Source organism: Talpa occidentalis, unplaced genomic scaffold, assembly GCF_014898055.3.
Source record: "Talpa occidentalis isolate TD23 unplaced genomic scaffold, MPIMG_talOcc4v2.1, whole genome shotgun sequence".
NCBI classification, from domain to species: domain Eukaryota; kingdom Metazoa; phylum Chordata; class Mammalia; order Eulipotyphla; family Talpidae; genus Talpa; species Talpa occidentalis.
The window spans coordinates 138,091,959-138,115,262 of NW_026555331.1; the positions used below are offsets into that span (position 1 = coordinate 138,091,959).

The 23,304-nt window shown below is 45.2% G+C and overlaps 1 protein-coding gene across 6 annotated transcripts; it reads left to right on the forward strand.

The window, feature by feature from the left end:
- Positions 1-1,721: 1,721 nt before the first annotated feature.
- Positions 1,722-19,451, forward strand: GARIN1B (golgi associated RAB2 interactor 1B). Of its 6 annotated transcripts, none has more exons than XM_054692643.1 (10): positions 1,722-1,832; positions 3,575-3,672; positions 6,115-6,214; positions 7,158-7,546; positions 8,600-8,784; positions 10,159-10,411; positions 12,237-12,358; positions 15,272-15,315; positions 18,052-18,225; positions 18,895-19,451. In XM_054692643.1, the coding sequence occupies exons 4-10, from the start codon at positions 7,298-7,300 to the stop codon at positions 18,906-18,908; spliced, it is 1,041 nt and encodes a 346-aa protein (XP_054548618.1). In that variant the 5' UTR covers positions 1,722-1,832; positions 3,575-3,672; positions 6,115-6,214; positions 7,158-7,297; the 3' UTR covers positions 18,909-19,451. The 6 variants fall into 6 exon arrangements, with proteins under 6 accessions (XP_054548618.1, XP_054548620.1, XP_037368756.1 ...); XM_054692645.1 differs by having other exon boundaries at positions 15,278-15,315; XM_037512859.2 differs by having other exon boundaries at positions 6,115-6,191.
- Positions 19,452-23,304: the final 3,853 nt, after the last annotated feature.

Below are 23,304 nucleotides of genomic sequence, written 5' to 3' on the forward strand. Positions count from 1 at the left end.
AGGAGGGTGAGAGGATTCACCAAAGACAGAGCAGGGAGCAGAACAGGCAGAAGGACAGAACTACACTGCTGAGGGAAGCAGTGGGCGAGACAGGAGAGGTCTGCCGCACCATATGGAATCCTCGCCAGCTGGCCAGGATCGAACCCGCGCTGCAGAGGCTGTGGACAGCTTCACAGCGCTGGGCTCAACCGCCTGTGCCACCAGGGGAGGCCCAGTCTATCATCTTTTAAAGTAGATTATAATCGCTATGAATTTTGTTGCAGAATGGTAAAAAGGAGTGTTCCCAAAAAATGTGTCATAAAAGGGGCTCGGCTCTGGCAGTGCTGAGGCCGCTGTCTTGGGGTGATGACCGTGTCCTCTGACGCTGCCCTGCTGATTTGGTTGATACTTGAATAGGCATCAGTTTTGCAGCCGTCTTTGCTATATCCACTTTCTTCTGCTCCAGTAACTGGGTGGTCCCCAGGGAGAGGGGAGGTTCCTGGCTCCCTGCCCCACCCAAGGAAGGGTGGAGCTGAGCAGGGAGGAGGAAAGGCTGGGGAGAAGACTGGAAGGAGAACAGAGAACATGGAGACCGGCCAGAGGCACATGGACCAGAGACCTGTGAAGCAGCTGTGCTGGCTTCTTGGCCTCATACAGGTACCAAGGACTTGGGGGACATCAAGAGACATTTGAAACAGATGTGGGTAAGAGTCCCGTGGGGAGGTTAACAATGGCAACCTTTCTCTTGATTTTTATTTTGCTCTTTTCCTTCGAGACTCACCTGACCCCTTCTGCCCCTGTCCTGTGGGTGCCCACCAGGAGGTACCTGAGACTGTGGCAGGCTTTCAGCCTCCAGCCGGCCCGCTTTTGGCCCCCTTGTCTGGATGGGTCACTTTGGGTGTTTTATTTGAAAACTGTTTTATCTATTCTTTCCCTTCTCTTCTCTTAATTGCACACTAATTGTATTAAAGTTCTTTTCCGTTAAAGGTCTTACAACTAGAGTTTTCCTGCCTCTTCTGAGACAGGAAAATTTTTTTACTATTGTTTCCCCTGACTGCTCAATCCTTAGGCTGCCACTCTCCAACTTGGGGGAGGGGAGGTGGGTCATTGTGACAACACACGCAATTACATTAAGTAGCTTTCTTTCTCTTTTTCTTTCTCTTTCTCGGGACCTACCCAGAGTTTCTGTTCTCTCTGTTCTTTGACTGCCACTTAAACCCCTTTTCTTACATTTTTACTATTTTTATTTCAAAGATTTTTTTTATTTATGCATACAAGAACAGGGGTGCAAGCCAGAGGTGCGGGAGTGGGGGTGAGGGGTAAGAGGATTCACCAGAGACCGAGTGGGGAGCAGAACAGGTGGATCTACTGAAATACACTGATGAGGGGAGCAGCGGGGGGTGAGACAGGAGAGGTCTGCTGTGCCCTATGGGTCAGCTCCCTGGCCAGCAACTCCTGCTATAGTGGCTGTCAACAGCTTGATAGTGCTGTCTTTAACCCCTGCACCACCAGGAGGCCCCAGATATCCTTCATTCTTAAGTAACAAATAAAACAGTTCCCCAGTTCTAGGTGGTTAATGGTCACCCAGATAAAAACTGTATTTCCCAGCTGCCCTTACACTGGGTGTGTCCATGTGACTGAATTCCAACCAATGGGATGTGAGCAAAAGTGATTATGCCGTCATGCCCTGAAAAGAAATGAATATGCAATCTTCTTCCCTTTTCTCCTTTCTCGCTGAACAGTTTACAGACATGATGGCAGGAGCTGCAGCAACCACCTTAGAACCCAGAGATGGAAGCCATGTGAGGAGAATGGCAGTACCAGCTTAGGACTCCCTACTTTTGGATTACTGTGTAAGAGACCAGCAGAATTCTATTTTGTTTGTCACTATATTTATATTATATTTATAATACCACCGTAGGTAATGCAGCTACCTTTACCAGAAGCCTGTACTTTCTCATAGTTAGTACTTAATTTATGTTCACCTTTTTTTAAGATTTATTTTTATTTATTTATGCATACAAGAACTGGGGTATAGACCAGAAGTGCAGGGGGTGAGAGGATTCACCAGAGACAGAGTGGGGAGCAGAACAGGCAGATCGACTGAAATACACTGCTGAGGGGAGCAGCAGGTGAGACAGGAGAGGTCTGCTGTGCCATGTGGGTAGCTCCCTGTCTGGGAATGGAACTCATGCTGCAGTGGCCGATGATAGCTTGTTAGTGCTGAGGTTTAACCACTGCACCACCAGGGAGGCTACTTATTTATATTCTTTTATTTCAATTTTCATTTTCCATCTTCCTTTTTTAAAAAGTAAACTGTGAGTTAATGGTTCACCTGGCTTTTCTTTATCAAAGAACCAGCTTATACATTTATAATTCTAGTGTGCTTAGAGTTTTATAATTTTTTGGCCACCTTTACACCTGAATGAATTTCTAGCCATTTATGGAATTATTGGGTCACATCCTTTCCTCCTCTGCATTCTCTCCTCATTGTTCCGGTGTCTTATGCCATGGAAAATTGCTGAAAAGGAGTCTGCGGCCAGTCTCGTTTGAGTTCCCTGGATTAACTGTCTGCTTCTTCCATCCGAATGTTTGTAATAGGATGCTTTTGGTATCCCTAAGATTCAAGAACTTCAGTGTCTAAATTGCGATTTAAGTCTCAGTGGTTTCTGTCTCAATTTCCTGCCATCTTGGGTTTTTCTGTTTCAGAAATATATTTTTTTATGTTTTGTCTATTTTTTTTCAATTGCATTTGTTGTCCCCTTATCAGGGACTCAGACTGTAGGTTGAATCAATATAAAGGTCTTGCATATCTATCATTTTTTTCTCCAGTCAATTCCTCTTGTTCTTTCTTTTCATATTCTGTGTGATCCACCCATGTTTATTGTCATTGTCCCTGACCCAGTTTTCTGTTATGGCAGTTCTACTTCTTTTTTTTTTTTTTTAAAGATTTATTTATTTATGCATACAAGAGCTGGGCACAGGCCAGATATGTAGGGTGGGGGGGCAGTGAGAGGATCCACCAGAGACAGAGTGGGGAGCAGAACAGGCAGACTGACTGAAATACACTGCTGAGGGGAGCAGTGGGTGAGACTCCTGTGAGGTCGGCTGTGCCATGTGGGTCACCTCCCTGGCTGGGGATCGAACTCATGCTGCAGAGGCTGTGGATTGCTTCATAGTGCGGTGCTTAACCCCTTGCACCACCATGGAGGCCCAGTTCTACTTCTTTTGGCTTCTGAAGCGCCAGTGACTTTCAGATAGTTCGTGGCTTTTGCTTCTATTTCTTTCCCTACATCTTCCAGTTCTCCTTCCATTTTATTTTGGTTGTCCAATTTTGTTTGTTTCATAAGACTGTATATTTGTATTTAATTTCCCTGAAAATGCAAAAGATTTTTTTCAAAAACTTAATTTTATTTTTTGGGATTGTATTTCCCCCCTGAAAAATATATTTTCCTACTGACGTACTTTGGAAAAGGTGAGTTGTAGCTTACATAGATCCCATGGGAGCTCTTTACTAAGAGATAGTGATGATTTGAATTTTTAAAAATACATACCTGAATTCATAAACCCTTTAGGTCAACCTTCTGTTTCACAGGAAATATAGTAGCTAGAGAATCAAGCTAAGTACCAAGAAATAACCAGAGAAATCCAGAAAGTGGGACATTCTGTAGGACAACCGAATTACTTCGACTAGTAAGTGTCCTAAAACAGGGACTGTGCTAGATTAAGATGAATGTAAGGGGAATGTGGTCCCGGATTGGATACTGATTTGGATATGCCAGCTGTAAAATTAATTGGAGATAATTGGAGACATTTTAACATGGTCTGGAAATTAGATTAGATGAGATGACAGTGTACTACAACACAAATTTAGAGTGTTGACTAAAACAAGTTATAAAAAGGTTATAAACAATTGTAGAGTATGAGCTCAATGATACACTCAGGAGCTGTTACAATATTTTCTGGGAGATAGGAAGATGCTGTCTTTTAAGTTTGTATTTTCAAATGTTCTATAGGCACATATACTGCTGCTTATGTAATAGTCATATATATAGGGTTTGAATGGGACACATTTACCATGAATTATATTTTTGTGGGCTTTTTAATTTTAGCTTTCATGTTACAGTATTTTTTGATGTAGTAATATATACCTAACAACATCAATCATTTGAATGCTTAAGTGTACAGTTCAGTGGTATTATGGACATTCATATTACTGTGTAACTAACCATCATCACTATCCACTTCCAGGATGCTGTCATCTTCCCAAACTAACACTCTGTACCCACAAAGTGGTAACTATTTCCCCCTCCTTCCAATCTTCTTATTTTTTTTTTTAAGATTTTTAAAAAATTTATTTATGCATACAACAACTGGGGTCTAGGCCAGAGGTGCAGGGGGTGAGAGGATTCACCAGAGACATAGTGTGGAACACAACAGGCAGACTGACTGAAATACACTGCTGAGGGGAGCAGTGGGGCAAGACAGGGGAGGTCTGTTGTGTCATGTGTGTCAGCTCCCTGGCTGGGGATTGAACTCATGCCACTGTGGCTGACGATAGCTGAGACTCCCCTGCGCCACCAGGGAGGCCCTCCAGTCTTTTTATTTTTAAGAGTCACCAAAACTGTATAAATGTTAAGCCCCACAAAACCTGGCTCCAGCCCCAGCTGACAACCAGATATCCTGGTCACTCATGAGCAAGCTTTAAAGTGGTATGTGACACTGCCCAAATGACTTTATCCTTGAACCAAAGAACAGTCAACATAGTTGAGGGGATCATGACCACAGTGCTCATCACCAGATGTGCAAAAGGCAATGATGGCAGCAACATCACCACCGGCTGCACAGGAAGACAAAAGCAATGGGTTTCTGTTCCCGGAATATAAATATATACAACTTTCCCCAGTAATTATATGTTTGTCATTCTTAGCATCCTAATTTCATGTAAATTAATTTTATTATTTTCTTCATTGCTTCAATTATTGATAAATTTACTATCATTTCCTGTAAAATCAGTCCAGAAAGATAGGAATTTTATGTAGTTGTATCAGCTTATTTTGAAGTCTGACTTGATATAACAGAAAACCCAAGTTTATTTATCTCAAACCTAAAGCTGGAGGTGCACAGTTCAGGACTAGTAAATAGTTCTATAATCATCAAGGGGCTGGAGCCCTTTCTCTGCCACGCTATCATCCTTAGCATGCCACTTCATGGCCCAGTGGGGCAGCTTATGCTCCAGCCATCATGTCTGTGTTTTAGCCAGAAGAAAAAAGCCAGAAACAAAAAAGCATGCCTCCTCCCTACAACAATTCCTTACAAAAATTGCACTAACACTTGAGTATCTCTTTGACCAGAACATAGTCATGTGACCTCACCTACTTGTAAGGAAGGTCAAGAAATGTAACCTTTATATTCTGTGTGCCCAGCTAAAAACCAGACATTTTATTAGTAAAAATATAGAGTGAATGGGTATTGGAATAGTCAACTAAAGGTCTGTCATAAGGTTTTTAAAAAGATTCATGTGCTGATTTTTGAGGTTGAGAGGCAGATAGGACAGGGTGAACCTCTTAAAGTACTGTTACTATTGCTTAGCATTTTTTGGCACTTTCTACACTGGCTGCTAAAGTCTTCCTCCATACACCACAGAAGGGAGTTCATAGACTTGTATGGAAAAGAGAAAAAGTCATCTTTCTGTGTTTTTTTTTTTATTATTTATTTATTTATGCATACAAGAACGGGGGCACAAGCCAGAGGTGCGGGGGGTGAGAGAATTCACAGAGACAGAGTAGGGAACAGAACAGGCAGACTGACTGAAATACAGTGCCGAGGGGAGCAGCAGGCAAGACAGGAGAGGCCTGCTGCGCCATGTGGGTAGCTCCCTGGCCCAGGATTGAACTCGTTCTGCAGTGACTGCAGATAGCTTTACAGTGCTGAAACTTAACCCCTTGCACCACCAGGGAGGTTGGATAAAGTCATCTTTCTATTTGAAGAGGATTTTTAACTATCTCTATGGTTCCATATCCACTGTAGAGCTAAGTCGCGGGGCTTTGCTATTGTGGGTTCATTTTAACTGTAAAAAGCATCATATCAGTATATGAATTGCCATTGTTTTGCACTGTTTGGTTCTGTTTCCAGGAAAATGTGAACCACAGGATGTGATTCCTGACCCCTTCTTTGGGGAATGTTACCAAGGAGAGCATTTTTCCCACATGGTAAACAAAAGAAAAGGAAGACTGTGAGTTCAGAAGTCGCTTCACTAACCAGGGAGCTGTTATAGATGCTTGTGCAGGGGCAGGATAAAATGGCCAGTTGAGGGAGCTGATAGATCAAACAAGGAAGCCTCATCACCTTTCAGCTTGCCTTGATAATGAAATACAAAATAAAATGCCACTCATGCATGTTGCTTAGACAGGCTGTCAAATTTCCTTTCTAAGCTGATCGCATTTGACCTTGATGGTTAATACATTCTTTAATTAATTCTGGAGTTTTATCCAAATTAGGATATGCCCTCTCCCTGGAATCAGCTTGAATTGTGGTCCCCTGCTTGGGTCTTTGCTCCTGATCTAGCCATCCCAGTTACCTTCTGCTGACTCAGGGATGAGAGCACTGAAATTCTCTGAGAGGGCCATGGCTTGTTGATCCAGTTTATTGGGGTTCCAGTCCTCCAAGCTGGCACCCTCACAAAGCCAGCCTCTGGGTGAGAAACTAATTCTATCGCTCCTTCAGTTTGACTTTCTAAGGGAAATAGACCCATGGAAGTAACCAGCCAGCCATAGCAGAGCACAGAGCAGGCACCTACAGCTGCAGCTCCTTCCATAAGCAGAAAAGGCTACTGCAGATAAATTAGGGTGCGTGGGAGCCACATCACAGAAAGCTGGGGAAGGCTGGGTTTTAAATAGCCACCAGCCCTTAAAGCTGGCGGGCTGTGTTCTAAGGGAGGGTGGAAAGGGAGTATTCACCTATTAGCAGCAACAGCAACTTCCCATTGGCTTTTCTTCCTTGCTGCTTGCCTGGCTTACCACTTCCTCAGAAAGTTGCTGGGGTGGGGGGTCATTAGAGTGGGGAGCAATGTCTGGGGACCCTGCAAAGGGCCAGGGCCAGGGAGTGCCGGGGCATAGGAAGTCACAGCAGCATTATAGAAGGAAGGATTTACTCCTCTGCATTTCCCTTTTCTGCAGGCCTGCTGGGTTTTCATGATGTCATCCATTCATCATTGTGAGCTGATGGGTGGTCTCAGGCTTGGCCAGCTGCCCAAGGCCGGGAAGGAAGAGCGAGACCCCAGGACAAAACTGCAGCAGGCCCCTGAGCATGTGCGGAAATGTTGCCATCAGCTCCACATAGAAAGACTTGGTGGAAATTGAAGAAGACAGTAAAAGTCACACAGTCCTTTCCAATCGTCCCTTCCCTGGATGCCTGGGAAGAATTCAGGGGCCTCTTTCCTGTGGATGGGGAGCCAAACCCTGGAGTGGGCCTGGGTGTGGAGGAGGGACTACTCTGCCAGATGGTTCATTCTCCAGAATTCAACCTGTTTCCTGACTCAGTGGTGTTTGAAAGCAACTTTGTCCAGGTTTGAAAGCAATTTACTCTTGGGTGGCTCAATATGACACTCCTTAATTCTTCTAGCCATGTTCCCCAGAAAGAGCCAGGAGACTCGTCCCTGGCACCTGAGTGGAGTGAGGACTGGACAGGCACACCTCAGCAGGCCTGCAATGCATGGCTCCCTCTGGCTCTCCTTGGCTCTGCAGAGCCCCAGGCAGGGCTTCGTCCCAGACAGTTGTCACCCTGAGGAGAGGAGTCAGGAGGAGCTTAGCATCTGAATTCCAGTTTATTCCATCCTCCAGGCTCTCAGCCCAAAGAAGACACAAAGCAAGGCAATGAAGTGAGATGCCCTTTGGTGGTTAGGACAAGAAATACTGAATGGAACTGGTTATCCAGAGAAATGGGGGCTCAGATGCAGTTCTCAGCTTTCTCATCGGGGGCCCCCTTGTATCCCAGTGACCTGGACGTTTCCTCTGTTGTCCAAGGGTTGGGCTGACCTGAGAGTTACATGCAAACACCCTTAGAGGATGCGAAGGCCTTACTCCAAGGACACTCAATGCATTTTGCTGCCCTGCCTGGGCTCGCCTTGGGACCCAGAATAAGCAGCACTTGGACCTTACAGTTCAGGTAATAGGACCAGAGGTAATAGGACCCCCAAAGCAGAGCCAAAGCACATGCATTTCAAAGAAAAGCCAGGAAGCAGTCTGGGGAGGATTCCCAGAAACGCAATGTTGCAGGAAACCCCTGGGTTAAAGTTGCTGTAGGGAACTCCCAACATTAGGTAATATAGACACTATTAATTGTTTAATCGATAAAGGTTAAAACTGCCTTTCTCTACAAGCAACCGTTTTGCTTCTCCCAAACCAGGGGAGATTGGGCAAATGTCTGAGACATTTTGGGTTGTCACAAGTTGGGGTAAAGAGGCTACAAAATATCCTACAGTGCTCTGGTGAGCCCCTCCCCCAAACAAAGAATTATCCAGCCCAAAGTGGGAATAAAGCTGAGGTTGAAAAACTCTTGATTAAAACATACTGCTGTTTTTGTCAAACACTGAGACTATGCCCTTGGGGATGCTTTGCAGGTCAAAAAGAGCAGGAACTGGATAGACATCTACAAAGCCTCCAACACCATAGCCCTCGGGGTGACCTCCTCTGTGCCCTGCCTGCCCCTTCCCAACGTCCTCCTCATGGCCAGCGTCAAATGGCACCAAGGGCAGAGCCAGACATGGAACAGACCACCTACAGCCCCAATCATCATCCTGAAGAGGTAACCAGCACGGAGGGCAACAGAGGACAGGAGGGGCGATGGGTTCACCTAAAGCAGAGACTAGTTTGTGACTGAACTCATGGCGGGGAGCAAGAGCTGTCATTGGTGTGCACGTTAATATTTTTAGTCTTTAATAATACAAGACTGTTCACTGGAAGCATCGAGATCAAGTGGAGGGACCAATGGAGGCATGAGGTGGATAAGTTCACTTTCCTTTTCACAGCACCCACCCCACTGAATTCTGAGGAAATCTTTCCACCTTTGACTGAGGTACAGGAAAGCCAGGGGATTTGGCAGATGAAACACCAGTTGAGAAAGTCTTTGGTATCCAACTAACTAGACTCAAATAATATTTGAGTCCTAAGTTTCTTGTCACCCCTCAGTTTTCCTATTAATGAATGGAACTAAGTCTCACTCAGCACTTAACATACAGTGATAACATGCTTGCCTGAGATGAAACAGACTTTTTTTGATGTTTGAACCTCTTCAAATCATCTGTAGGATATCCAAGAATCTCTAGATATTCCCAGAAATCCAGGAAAACCCTTCATTTATCCATGTTGCCTCTGAGGTGAACCTCTCCATTATGTTCTGGGTGGGCCCATAAGCAAGTGTAGCCCAGTCTTAGCTCCCAAAGCCAGCTCCTTGAACTTCAGCTCCTTTGGAAAGAGTACCAGAAGCATAGAGGTCAATGACTGGAGAAGCTGATGGTGGGACCAACTCTGGCCGAGGAAGGCAAGTCCCCATGACCCCAGTTACCTTACCTGGGGGCTGTCTCTAAAGCAGGGTCTGGGGAACATGTGAGTGAAAATTGTGGCAGGGTAGGTGGAGGTTAAAATCCAGATTCCAGGAACACACCCCAGACCTTCTGAATCTGAGTTTGGGGGGTGTCTGCAAGTATCTGCACTTTTTTTTTCCTTTTTTTAAAAGATTGATTTATTTATGCATACGAGAGCTAGGGCACAGGCCAGAGATGTGGGGGGTGAGAGTATTCACCAGAGACAGAATGGGTAACAGAACAGGCAGATCTACTGAAATACACTGCTGAGGGGAGCAGGAGGCGGGACAGGAGAGGTCTGCTGTGCCAGGTGGGTTGCTCCCTGGCCAGCCATGGATTGAACTTGTGCTGCAGTGGCTGAGAATTGCTTCATAGTGCGATGCTTAACCCCTTGCGCCACCAGGGAGGCCTGTATCTGCACTTTTAACAAGTTCCCAGGTGAATCTGATAGCACAATTTGAGTACTGCTGTGCTAAGCAGACCCTCTCCTAAGCCCCAAAGCCTTAGTCCTGAAGGAGACACTCCTCGTTTTAGTGAAGATGGGGTCAGATGAGAAGCAAGAGAGTAGTAACGTGTGTCTTCCCTCGGGTCTTCAGAATCCTCCCGTTGAAGTTTGTGGAGCTCCAGGTCTGCGACCACCCTCAGCGCATCCTGCGGTTGAGGACAGTCACGGAGAAGATCTACTACCTGAGGCTCCACCCTGACCACCCAGACACCGTTTTCCACTTCTGGATCCGACTGGTTCAAATTCTGCAACAGGGCCTGTCCATCACCACCAAAGACCCCAGGATCCTCATCACTCACTGTCTGGTACCCAAGAACAGCAGCAACTCCTTGGAAGACTCTAAGGTAAATGGGTACCACAGGGCTTCCAGCCAAGGCCAGTGCAGGCCACATCGCTTAGCTGAATTGGTATGTGTGCACCTTGTGAGGGCGATCCCTTCCTTGAGCCTTTGCGTTTAGCTTTATGGAGGTGTAGGCTACAACCACAGACTCACCCGGGTGACTGCTCAGTGCAACACTTACAGTAAATGAAGAGAGTTTTACAGTTTTGTTTGTTTGTTGTCTTTTAATGTGTCTTTTTGTGGTTAGATTTCTTTGAATATTTTATTGAGATTTTCATATTTGGTTTTTCAGTCCCTCAGAAAATACCTAATCAAATTAAAATAATCTTTGGGGGCTTTATTAATTTACCTTAAATCTTCTCAGCTATCTCTGTGATACTGTGAAATTAAAAAATGCACGTTTTGGTTCAGCTTCTGCATTTTAAAATGTCTCATAATCTTTAGGGTTGCTCTCTTTTAAAGAGAGAGTCTTGAGGTTTTAGAACATTTCACCTAAAACCCCCCCGGTACCCAATTGAAGTTGTTTCTTGTTCCTATTTCCTGCCCAAGATAACCGTGGATGGGTTTTCAGTCACTTATATATTCATTTTCTTAGACATTTCATGTAAATAGAATCCTATAATCTATTGTGTCTGACTTCTATCACTTAGTATATTCAGTCTTCCATTAATTTTCACAAAACTAACTATAGGGCTTTTGTAGATGCCCTTTATCAAGTTGAGAAAGTTCATTTTCAGTCATAGTTTAATGAGCTTTTATCACCAATAAGTATTGGACTTTATCAAATGCTTTTCTGCATCTAATGAGATGACCTTGTGACTTGTCCTTTACTCTCTTAGTATAATGACTTGCACTGAATGAGTTTTAGATGTTAAACCAATCTTGTATTCTTGCAAGAAATCCTATTGTCATGGTCTCTGAAATCCTATTACTGGATTTGGTTGGTAGCATTTTGTTTAAGGATATTTACATCTTTGTTCACTAGGGATTTTGGCCCGTAGTTTTCTTTGATATCTTTGTGATCTCCTGACTACGAAATCAGTAATAAAAGCCTTGTTAGATGATTTCAGAAGTATTCCCTACTCTATTTTCTCAGCTGGTAAAGAAGTGATACAATTACTTCTTTAAATTTTTGATAGATTTTACCAGTGAAGTCAGTTGGGTCTTTCCCCCCTAAGCTTTAGAATGTGATGAAAGTTAAGACTGACTTGAGCTACAACATAAAACCAGTAAGGGCAAGGATTTTTATCTGTCTTCTTCACTGCTATATTCCCAGTGCCTGGCACATATTGACATTCAATAAATATTCAATGAGTGAATGAATAAGTATGAGCAGCCTGTACAATGGGAACACCCTTGAGGTATCATGGGCAATAGGAAAAAAGCAATTTTACCCAAGTATAAAAAAAATGCAATATAAAATTTTTCTTAGAGAATTCAATTTTTTAAGCGTTCATTAAATTTCAGCAATAAATATTTGATCCCTCTACATCTAAATATAAAACCAAGCAGCATAACCCATATTAAAGTTCATATTAATAGGTTCTTCAATAACATATTAAGATATATTAATAAGAATAGGATTTCTATTAAATGATGTCTACAGTATTTAATGGCATGTTATCCTCAGGACACCAAAGGATGTTTGACAACAATACACAGTTTATAAACAAACAGATTTGGTATCTGACTGCCACTGGAGCAGCTGGCATGGCAGCCCAATGGAATAGCTTGAATTCCAGCTCTATAAGGTCTGGGCCATAGTGTTAGGAAAATGCAGAAATCTTACTGCCTTAATCACCTGGTTTTGTTTATTTTTCTCCAACTAGTCAGTACAGAAGAAACTTCCAGTCTCCCAGCCCAGCGAGAGCCTTATGCAGCTCATGGCCAAAGGGGAGAGTGAGGCACTCTCTCAGATTTTTGCCGATTTGCACCAGCAAGACCAGTTCAGGTACATGATTTAAATCAGGCCAGGCTGACATCCTTTCCTGCAGCCCAGACAGTCAGGCCATGAAATCCAGGGGCCAAGGTCCTTGCTCAATAAGCACAGCAAGGGCCTAAAATACTGGCCCTCAGTCTCTCTCCTTGACTCAAGGCAGCTTCTCCCTGGTTCTCTTTGCTTCTTTCTCTTTCTCTACACTACAAGAATAGGAGGAGGCATTTTATTTAAAAAAAAAAGACACCCAAAAAACTGGAAAGTGATTCTCCCATTATAAGAATAAGCTAGTGATACAGGTGGGAAAGTAAAGCCAAATTTCTCATTCAGTTCCTACTCCTACAGAAAAATAATCAAAACATCATTTGAAACATTTTCTGTTTATTGGTTCATTTACCAACTCACCAGACTTCTACTTCTGTGGTTGTTTTCTGAATGGAGAGTCTGTTCTGGAAACACCATTGTTCAGGCCTATCTTCGTCATCCCTATCTGTGTGGATGACTTAGGGCTGAACCTGGAGGCTGGTTGGGGGAATAACAGGAGCTGAGAGCACTGAGACCTCATGGCACCATCCTCAGGGAGCAGAGAATAGGGACTGGGTCCTAGTGACCCACTTTGAAAGAAAAGGGAGGACAGAAATAAATTAATAAATGTCACCAGAAGAGAAAAACGAGATGTCAGAGAGAAGAAGGTGTTTGTTACAACAGGGACTGACAGTTTAGAGAGAGAACAGTGAAAAGAAAGGTTTCTGAGTGACAGTGGACCCAAAGCCAGTGTTGCTCAAAGGAGGTCTTCTCATGGGTGGTTAAAACTCACACAGACCCAGGTCCACGGCACTGCTCTGACTGTGAGCCTTTACACCATGTAGCTTTTCTGGGCCTCAGTTTTCAGATCTGTAAAATGGAAATTATGCTAGTACCAACCTCACTCAGGTATTGTCAGGATCCAGTGAACCAACACATGGAGTACTTAGCACATTCCTCAGCAGACTGAGAGGCAGCTATAAGTTTGCTCTCAATAAAGACTCATTTGTATTATTATCCCAAACTTGAACGTTTGCAAGTATTAGTGCAAGGGAAAAACTTGTTCACTGCCCTCGTTAAAGAATTTATGTGGGGTCATCTCGCTACAGTATACAGAGACTGCAATTAAGACACTTCTGGGCCAGATACCACACAGCTGAGCAGGAGAGTGTTGGACTTCATAGAGCAAAATCTTTTTATTGATTGATTGATTGAAGAAGAACTGGGATGTAGGCCAGAGGTATGGGGGTGGTGAGAGGATTCACCAGAGACATAGTAGGGAGCAGAACAGGCAGATCTACTAAAATACACTCCTGAGGGGAGCAGCGGGTGAGACAGGAGAGGTCTGCTGCACTGTGTGTGGGTTCACTCCTTGGCTGGGGATTGATTTTGTTGTTGTGTTTTGGGTTGTTTTTATTTTTTTACATAGAAGAACTGGGGTGTAGGCCAGAGGTGCAGGGGGTGAGAGGATTCACCAGAGACAGTGAGGGACAGAACAGTCAATCTACTAAAATACACTGCTGGGGGGAGCAGCAGGCAAGACAGGAGAGGTCTTCTGCACCATGTGGGCCACCTCCCTGGTAGGGGATCGAACTCAGTTCATAGAGGTGATAATGCTGAGACTTAACCCCTAGGCCACCAGGGAGGCCCTAGATCAAACTCTTTTCAAGCAACTTTTTGTCCTTCTCAAAATGTTAAATCACTTATTTCTTTTTATTATTGTTTGAAGGACAGTTTATGTTTATATTTATTGGATATAGTTCGGTCATGGGGCCACACCCACTTGCAAGGGAGGCTAGCCCCCTAGCTGTGTTTCCAACATAAAATTAGGTATTCTGCCCCTAAGAACAGAAGGGAAGGGAAGAAGGGACATTGGGGGCCCATTGGTAATCTCTGACACAGACAGCTTTTAATATTTCCAGCCAGAGAACACTAAGACCTGCAGGAGAAATCAACAATAGTCAGATAAAGAATAAAGGGTAGAGATTGGCTGTGCGGGTTGCGGGGGGGGGGGGGGGGGGGACACAAACAGGTCTAAGACTGAGGCTTCAACCTGGGGAGGGAGCTTGGTGAGTTTACACAAAGGAAAGAAAGGCAGTGGGGAGAAGAGGGGTTGGTGGTGGAAGGATTTACAGAGAAGCAGGCAGGGGCCCAGCCAGGCAGGGCCTGGGCTGCAGGCGAAGGAATGTAGACTTTGAGTGTAATGCGAGCCTTAGCAGCATTTTAAATAGGGAAGTGATGTGATCCAATTTACATTTTGAAAAGGTCGGGGCAGCTGGCTGTTGCTGTGACAGTGAAGATTTGAAGGGAGGGAGGATAGGTGTGGAGGAGCCAGCCAGGAAGCTATGGCAACCTCACCTGGACTGGCATGTTCAAAGGGGATCAGGCGGCTGCGAGAAAGAGGGGGACATCAATTCGTACTTCACTGTTATCTTAATAATTGCTTTGTGCCACCATTTCGTTTTCTTCTCTCTAATTCTACAGAATGGAGCCCTGAGTGATGATTTTGCTCTTCATACAGGCAGGTTCCAATCTGGTTGCAATTATATCAGTTTATGCACATTGGCAGCAACAGACATCTTAACAGCAAATAAAATAAATGGCCAACACACAGGACTGAGCAGATGGGGTGGCACCCACTCCTCCTAAGCAAAATTGCAGCCTGGGTTCTGCTCCCCACCAGCACCTCCCCACCCCATCTCCCCCTTCCTTATTTTTCTCCTGGTATTTTCATCTGCATCACACACACCTAATATAACCACAGCTGGCCTTTCCACATTTATATCTGCCCCTAAAGTTTTTGCATCATGAAAAAAATAACTAGAAACAAGATTTGCAATGAGAGTTTCATGCTCTATTCTTTTCCTTTTGACCTTCATTCCCTTGATCCTGAAATGGCTGGAGTTCCAGGAGCAGCAAAAAGACAGAGATCAAAAAGGACAGCTCAGGTAAAGGAGGGCACAGGGCCCGGGTGTGTCAGGGAACTGTCTGTTCTGCCGATTAGCAGAGGAAATGGGATCTGCTTCGGCTCCTGATCCTGGCATTCCAGTGCTGCCAGAGTCACCACCATCCTCCCACACCTTAGTTTAAGGTTCTCTGGACTATTTGGCCACCATAGTCCATTTGGTACCAAGTTGAAATTTGCTGCTAATTTCATTCTTTGAAATGCCTCTTACAGTCTTCACTTCATTTCTACTCCATAGATCCTATCCTGGCCCAGGTCCTTAAGCACCTCAAGCCTGGACCACTGCAGTAATCTTCTCATTCATTCATTCATTCATTTAAAAACGTGCATTGATCACTTGGTGGGTGCCAAACTGCTATAGACTTAGGAGTCACACTGATGAAACAGCACCCCCTTTCAAGGGATTAGTAGTCAGATGGGTACATGCCCAAATGATAAAACCTCTCCTTCCAGGCAGCATTCAAAGCTCATGCCAGAGGTGCCGTAGGAATACAAAGAGGGGTCCCTCACTCCTGCCAGGAAGTTGTCCCTGAAGACCTGGGGTGGAATCTGAGTCCCAGCAGATGAGTACAGGTGGGCTGGCCATTGCAGATGATGCCAGGCATTCTAGGAGGAAACAGTCTGTGTGTAAGAACATGGAATATTCTGGAAACAACAGCCAGTTTCTTTTTTGCAGATTCTAGGGGACCCCAAATGCACTCAGTTTGACTGCATGATGCTCACAAGCACCCCCATCTTACCCACCATATCTGATCATTGTCTCCTCAAAGAGGAGCCCTCTCCTCCTCATCTTCTCCAGTCCAAACCTGCTCCAGCCAACCCTTGCTAAGGGGCACATGCCTCATTCACCCCCTCCCTTCCCTTCCCCCCATCCTTGACTTTAAATCCTGCCTACCCTTCCAGATACACTTCACAATACCTTCCTGCCCAGACAAATCTTTTCTTGGCCACAACCTCTCTCACATTATTCTCTAATTGTTTTGTAGGCTTAAGTCTTGTTTCGTCAGCCAACATTAATTTTTTTTTCCAATGCTTCTGAATTATCCACAGCAGCAAACACAGGACTGGGAACACCCTGGGAGCTCAATAAATATCTGGGCACCATACCACTGATAAATTAGTCCTCCAAATTGGCTCAGAAGGCAGCCAGAATATTATGTTATGTTAGACATTTAGCTCATGTACAGCTCTCAGGAAGCTCTGCCAATTTCACCCATACCAGGGATTACAAACTCAAATGTCTGCAGGTGGTGAAAATGGGTAAAGAGTATAGATGACTTAGATATAAGAAATGATTAGCTTTTCTCTCAGCTCTATTATAAGTGAAACAATAGTTGAGCTGACACTTGTTCTCAGCACAGGGAGACAATAGGGAGCGGTGGAGATAGTGGCAACAAAACAGTGACAGTTTCAATTAATTGTTGCCACACTGGAACATGGGCCTGTTGATGACATATTCTCTGATTTTTAAAGAGAAACCAAAGATATGACATACCCCATAAAAAAAAATTAAAGCACTGTATAGGCCAACACTTAGTGGATAAAACATATCTGCACACCAACCACAGCATGGAGGCTGCCAGTTCACAGCCTAAATGGTGCTCTAAATGGTGGATGGTTCTGATGCCGAATAGTATTTTCTCCATGTATGTGAATGCTTTCTCATTATGTGCTTTAATTTAATGTGACTGATTAAACAATAGGGACTCATTTCTGTTTTTACACATACATTCAAAAACACACAACACACACATACATATCCCACAAGGTTAGGGTTGAGGCAAAAGGAAGTAGAGAATATTTCAAATTTATTTCTGGAACTTGAGAAAACAGCTAAAAGTTCAGTCGAGGGGTATCAGGGGTCAAGGGAACCACACTCCCATGATGTCCTTAGACTGATTTCAACTCATCAACCTGGGGTGTCCTCCAGATGCTTCTATTTTCTTAGAATTGGAGAAACTCCTCTTTCCATTTGGAAGGATAGTCCCTCTCCAGCCTCTGGGAGCTTTTGGGTTAAAAAGGAGAGTACATTTAAAAAAGTCAGTGATCCAAAGCTTATCTGTGTGGCTGAACCTCTGACTCCCTGTCGGCAGGTGGTGGGGCCCATTCAGTGTTCCCCAGACTTTAATGTGCAGGCAGTCCCCTGGGAATCTTGTTAAAATACTGCCTTTGATTCACAGGGTCTGGTTGGGCCTGAAATTGCATTTCTAACATGCTCCCAGGTGATGCCAAGGCTTCTGGGCTGAAAACCACATTTTGAGTAACAGAAGTGGACCAAGAACAGGCTCTGGTTTAAGGCCATGTGGGTTCAAGGCCATTGCCAGTTCAGCTAGCTGAATCTCCTAGGTAAATTCACTCAGCTAACCTCTCCAGGCCACAATCCTTCCCTCCTCTTACTGGCACTGCCTTGTTCCCATGATGTAGTGGTAAAAACCCAGGCTGTGTTGCCAGGCTACCTGGCTTTGAATTCTGGCTCTGTCTCCTCATTATGTGACCATGGGGAAGTTGCTTAACCTCACTGGGCCTCCAATTTCTCATTCATAAAGAGGGGACGATGGCAGCACTGACCTCTCTGGGTTGTGGTGAGGATTATAAGAGCATTAAGGCATGTACTTGTTTGGAACAGTGCCTGGCACATCATAAGCACCCCATAAATGCTGGGCATCATCTGTGAGCATGCTCTATGAGTGAAAGTACAAACAAATGCATTCCCTTTTAGGCCAAGTGAAAGTCACTCCCCGTGAAGACTGCATACCTTGCACCAGTGACCTCAGTTGGAGGGATTCGTTCACATATGGAGAGTGGGAAAGAGAGAACCCCTCTGGGCCACAGCCCCTCTCCCTCCTCAGCACTCTGGCAGCCTCCACAGGGCCACAGATGGCCCCACTCATAGGTACAGTGATGGGATTACACCTTTGTGGGATACCCTTGGAGTTTGACCTCAGGCCAGGGTTTAGGTCTTAGGTGGGAATAGGAGGTGGGGCAGCCACGGTCCTTTCAACCTCATCCCCTTCCCCCCCCCCCCGCCCTCTTCTTTGGGGACTCCAGTGAACTGAGTGAAACCCTAAGTGCAGCAACTACAGAGCCCCTGGAGCTCCCCCAGGAGTTCCCATGAGTGGCTCTGAAGGGACTGGATCTAGAATGACACTTCTCTCTGCTGGATGGTGTCCGGAGGGGTGGCCAGTGCTCTTCCCTTGAGACCATGGGGAGCCAGCTCCCTTTTCCTTTCCAGAGGCCTTGGGGAGTCCCAATTTTCTGTTGCAGAGAGTGAGAAGGAGCTAGGCTCCTTCTTAAACTTGGGGTCAAACTTCCCTGGGGCCCAGCCCTTCTCCTCCCTGCCCCATCATCCATCCATCCATTTAGTCACTGAACAAACCTGTGTTCAGTGTCTCCTAGCCAGAGAGAGATGGTCTCTAAAGGAAAATGTTAATAAACTACTAACGCTTATAAGATAGCTGTTATTAAAGCTGACAGTCTTTTAGATTAACATATTTATGTACCCACCCAAGACTCTGCAAACAATTTCTATCCTATTGAAGATTTTTCTCTCCTACACTGACAGGAAATTCTATCTGAGCCACTCTTTCACACTGGGGAGACCTGCGCAGCCCTCACCAAGACCACCCCGCAGCATTCAGCGTTCTGAGGGTGACTATCTGGGTGAAGGGGAGGAGAAAGCTGCAACTAAGGAAAAACTAGAATCATCTCACACTGGTAGCATAGCCTGTCCTTGGAGAACCATTTGGGCCTATGGCTCCCAGATGAAAAACATTATTCCAGCACGTCTCTGCACGTCCTGCCCACCTCACATCACTACTCCTCACCTCCGTTCCATCTCCAGGATGGGCACGAGAAAACATGCTCACAGAGCAGCCAGAACCAAGAGAAAAGAAAGGGAAGCAGCGCCAGAGGAGAGGTGGAAGAGCAAGGTGGAGGGAGGAAGTCAGAGAGGAGAGACAGAGAAGTAGAGACAGATGGAAACAGAAGAGACTTGGGAGACACACTGAAGAGAAAAGAAGAAATCCACCACTGACAGATGTCTCACCAAGCTTCTATTTATCTAATTTAAAACTTGAAAGTAAGACCATATACCAAACAAGGAATGTGTTATTTTCTCTGCTCGAACCACTCTCACAAGTGTGAGGGGCCAGAAATGAATTCCAGTCAGGGGTCCCTCCTTAATTTTCCCTTTTTGCCAGTATTTCTTGTTAATCCCTCTTTTCTGATTCAGGCTCATACCTTCTTCTTGAGCCACACCCCTACCTTGAACTTGCCAGGCCAGGCCTGATGTCCACATGGAGGTTTGGGTCTGTAGCTGTGGAAAGGTTCCCCCAGGAAGGAGTAAGGCAGAGTGTGCGAGGTAGGGGGATTTCTCTTGTGCAGTCAAACTTCCCATGTTGGTGAATATCTCACCCCTGCAAATAGCAGCTGCATTTCCTTTGCATAAGACAACTCCCTTGAAATGTTGAGGTACCTTGTTAGTGCTTTATTAAGCTAGTGATTCTAAAGAGAAAAGAGACAGACTTTCAGCATTGGTATAAGTGAGAGGTTTCCTTTTTTTTTTTTTTTTTTAAGATTTATTTATTTATTTATACAAGCACTGGGTACAGTCAGAAGTGCGGGAGGGCGAGAGAATTCACCAGAGCCAGAGCGGGGAGCAGAACAGGCAGACTGAAGTACACTGCTGAGGGGAGTAGCGGGCAGCAGGAGAGGTCTGTGCGCCATGTGGGACCCTCACCAGTGGCTGGGGATCGAACTGGAGCTGCAGAGGCTGCAGGCAGCTTTGCAACCCAGCGCTCAACCGCTGCGCCACCGGGGAGGCCCATAAGTGAGAGCCCATAAGTCACGTTCAAAGTTTAGGTAAAACCAGAGAGTCACTAAAGAGTGTCTGTCAGGGCATGGACTGGCCTCTATAAAATGCACATGAAATCACATTGAATAAAAACCAGACGAGGGGCAGCATTCTGTCTGCCCACCTGTGACTATGCAGGTGCTTCCTTTCACCAACTCTCTCCCTCCATAGGGCAGCAGCTTCCTGACTGCCTGTGACCTGTACCATGCCGGAGCTTCTCTTCACTGGCCTCCCTCAGTGGAGGCCGCCTGCCAGCAACCATGCAGGCCTCTCTCAGCAAACCTGTCCCTTTTCCTTTCCCTAATAAGCCTGCTCTTTAAATATTAAAAACAAAAAACAAAAAAACCAGACTAGGTGTTTCAGAGAAGTGACCCCACCTCCCAGCTGGAGTTTCTGGATGTCTTGCTCTGACTGAAGATAGCCTAAGAGGGTCTTTTTCTTCACTGACTTGGTTTTTCAGACTGAAATGGTTGCGGAACTGAAAAGTAAGCTCCTGGATCACCACATAGAAGTGATGTTCTAATTCTTGGTGCTTTTGCTGTCCACATAGACTGTCCCTCCCACACCCTGGTGCCAGTCCTTGAACTGCTACTGGCCAATATCCCATCTTCCATCCTCAGTCAGTGACCCTGTTGGTTTTACTCTAGAGTTTGTCATGAATAACTGTGGTTACCGGCCATTCCTGGTAGCCTAGGGGTTAAGTCTCAGCAGTACCACCAGCAAGGCCCTCCTGCCACAAAGCGGCCTGAATTCAATCCCCACCAGGGAGCTGACCTATATGGCATGGCAGACCTCTCCTATCTCACCCGCTGCTCCCCTCAGCAGTGTATTTCAGTCAGTCTGCCTGTTCTGCTCCCCACTCTGTCTCTGGTGGATCCTCTCACCTCCCTGCATCTCTAGTTTGTACCCCAGCTCTTGTATGCATAAATAAATAATTAAAAAAACAATAAAGGAATAATTCTTAAAAAAAAAAAAAAACACCTTGCACCTACCCCGTTCTGCCCACTCTCCAGCTCTACCACCTATCTTTTCCCTTTTGCCCACTAATCCATAATGTCACCAATTCTACCTCTCTCGCTCCATCTGGGTTTTCACTCTCCCTCTTCTCCATCCTCATTTCTCTCCTCCACACTGGATTCTGTAATATTCTCACTCTCACATGCACCTCTCACACCTTTGTGTCTCTTCCATTTCATCCTATTCACTCAGCTAGCTGCAGTTCTGCCTGCACCATGCCACGAAGCTTGCCGGGAGAAAACTAAGACATGCTAAGCAGTCTCACCTCATAGTCATGATCACAAGCCCCCAGAGTGTCCCTCGTGTTGGCTGCTGGTCATACTATGTTCCCCTCCTTTGTTCTCTCTACTGAGTAGCTGCTTTACACCATCTCTCTTCTCCAACCCCTGCTGCTTCCTGATGACCCAGCTTCCCATCACTGAAACATAGTAGCAGGTGAGCTCAAAGCTTCCCACTAGGCAGGGCAATGCTAGTTCTGTTATAGATAAACCTCCAAATATCAATGGCATCAAGTAACCAATAGAAGTTTATTACTCATGAAAAGTCCCCAAAGGATATACCTGCTCAATGAGTGGCTCTTTAATGGGAACCGTCCATCTTATGCCTCTACCTGGTTTCTAGGGTTTCCACAGAAGGAGGAGAAACTTGGAGAATGACATGGGTTTGTATGGCCAGTCCTGAAAGTAGAGGGCATCATTTCTGCCCCTCTTGCTTCAGCTGAGGCTTACACATATGGCCACACTGCAAGGGAGGCTGGGAAATCCCATCCAGTTGTGTTCACAGGATGAAGAAGAAACAGTTTGGTAAATGTTAGTCAATCTCTTCCACACTTCCTCACTCATCATAAAAGTTAATGTCCTTGCAGTGGTCCAAAGGCCATAGGGGGTGTCCTTGGCCCTTGCCACCATCGCTACCACTACCTCCCTGACCTCTCAGTTACTGAACTCCAGCCACATTGGCTTCCTGCCACTCCCCAAGCACACTTCAGTTCAGGACCTTTGTCCGTACTGATCCATTTTCCTGGAATGTTCCTCACCACCTTCAGAGGTTCACTCATGTCCTCTTTAAGAGCCTTCCCTGGCTACCCTTTTTAAGATTGCAATACCACGCCTGAGAGACCAAACCTCCTCTGATCTCCTTTCCTGTCTTCTTTTATTCCTTAGCCCCCATCACCATCTCTTGTTCTATGTATTTTGGCTCTGTATCTTGTTTGTTTGTTGCTTACCAGAAAGTAAGCACCACCACCGAGAGAGTGTTTGGTCCATTTTGTTTACTGCTGTATCTCTGGTACCTAGAACAGTGTCTGGCACACAGGAGACAAGAATTAATTTGTGGAATGAATGTTTAGTAGAACCACAGGAACAGAGTTGGGATGCTTGGAGATGTGTAAAGAACACCTGGGTTATTTTTTTTTTTTTAAGATTTATTTATTTATGCCTACAAGAACCCCGGTACAAGCCAGAGGTGCAGGAGAGGGGTTGAGAGGATTCACCAGAGACAGAGTGGGGAGCAAAACAGGCAGACTGATGGCTGTACCATGTGGGTAGCAACCTGGCCGGCCGGGTATCAAACCCGTACTGCAGAGGCTGTGGACAGCCTCACAGTGCTGTGCTGAACACCTTGTGCCACATAGGAGGCCCCAAAACACCTGTTTTTTGATGTGGGCACCATCATCCCTTTCACAGAGTCCTTCAAGTGCTTCTCTCAGAGACAGTAGCCAGGGCTAGATGGACCTCAGGTGCAGCTGAGGTGACACTTCTTGTATGTCACCCTTCAAGTTCTTCCTTCTCCGCTTATCTTTTGATTCTGAGGCTCCCATGAGGCCCGGTGTGTTTTTCTCTGCTCAAAAAGCTTAATTTATTCTCATGGCTCCATCATCTCCCTCCTGGCCAATGATCCTTCTAATTATCTCCTCCAGCTATTGGCTCTTTTTAGATGATCTACCATCACCTACATTTACCATGTCTTGAACTCATCACTTTCCTCATCTTCAACTCATCTAACTCATTCTCCCAGTTTCCTATAATTAAAAATGTAAAAATTTTTGTGTTCTTTATTTCACCCAAGCAGTCACTAAGTCCAGAACTTATTTCCACTTAAAAA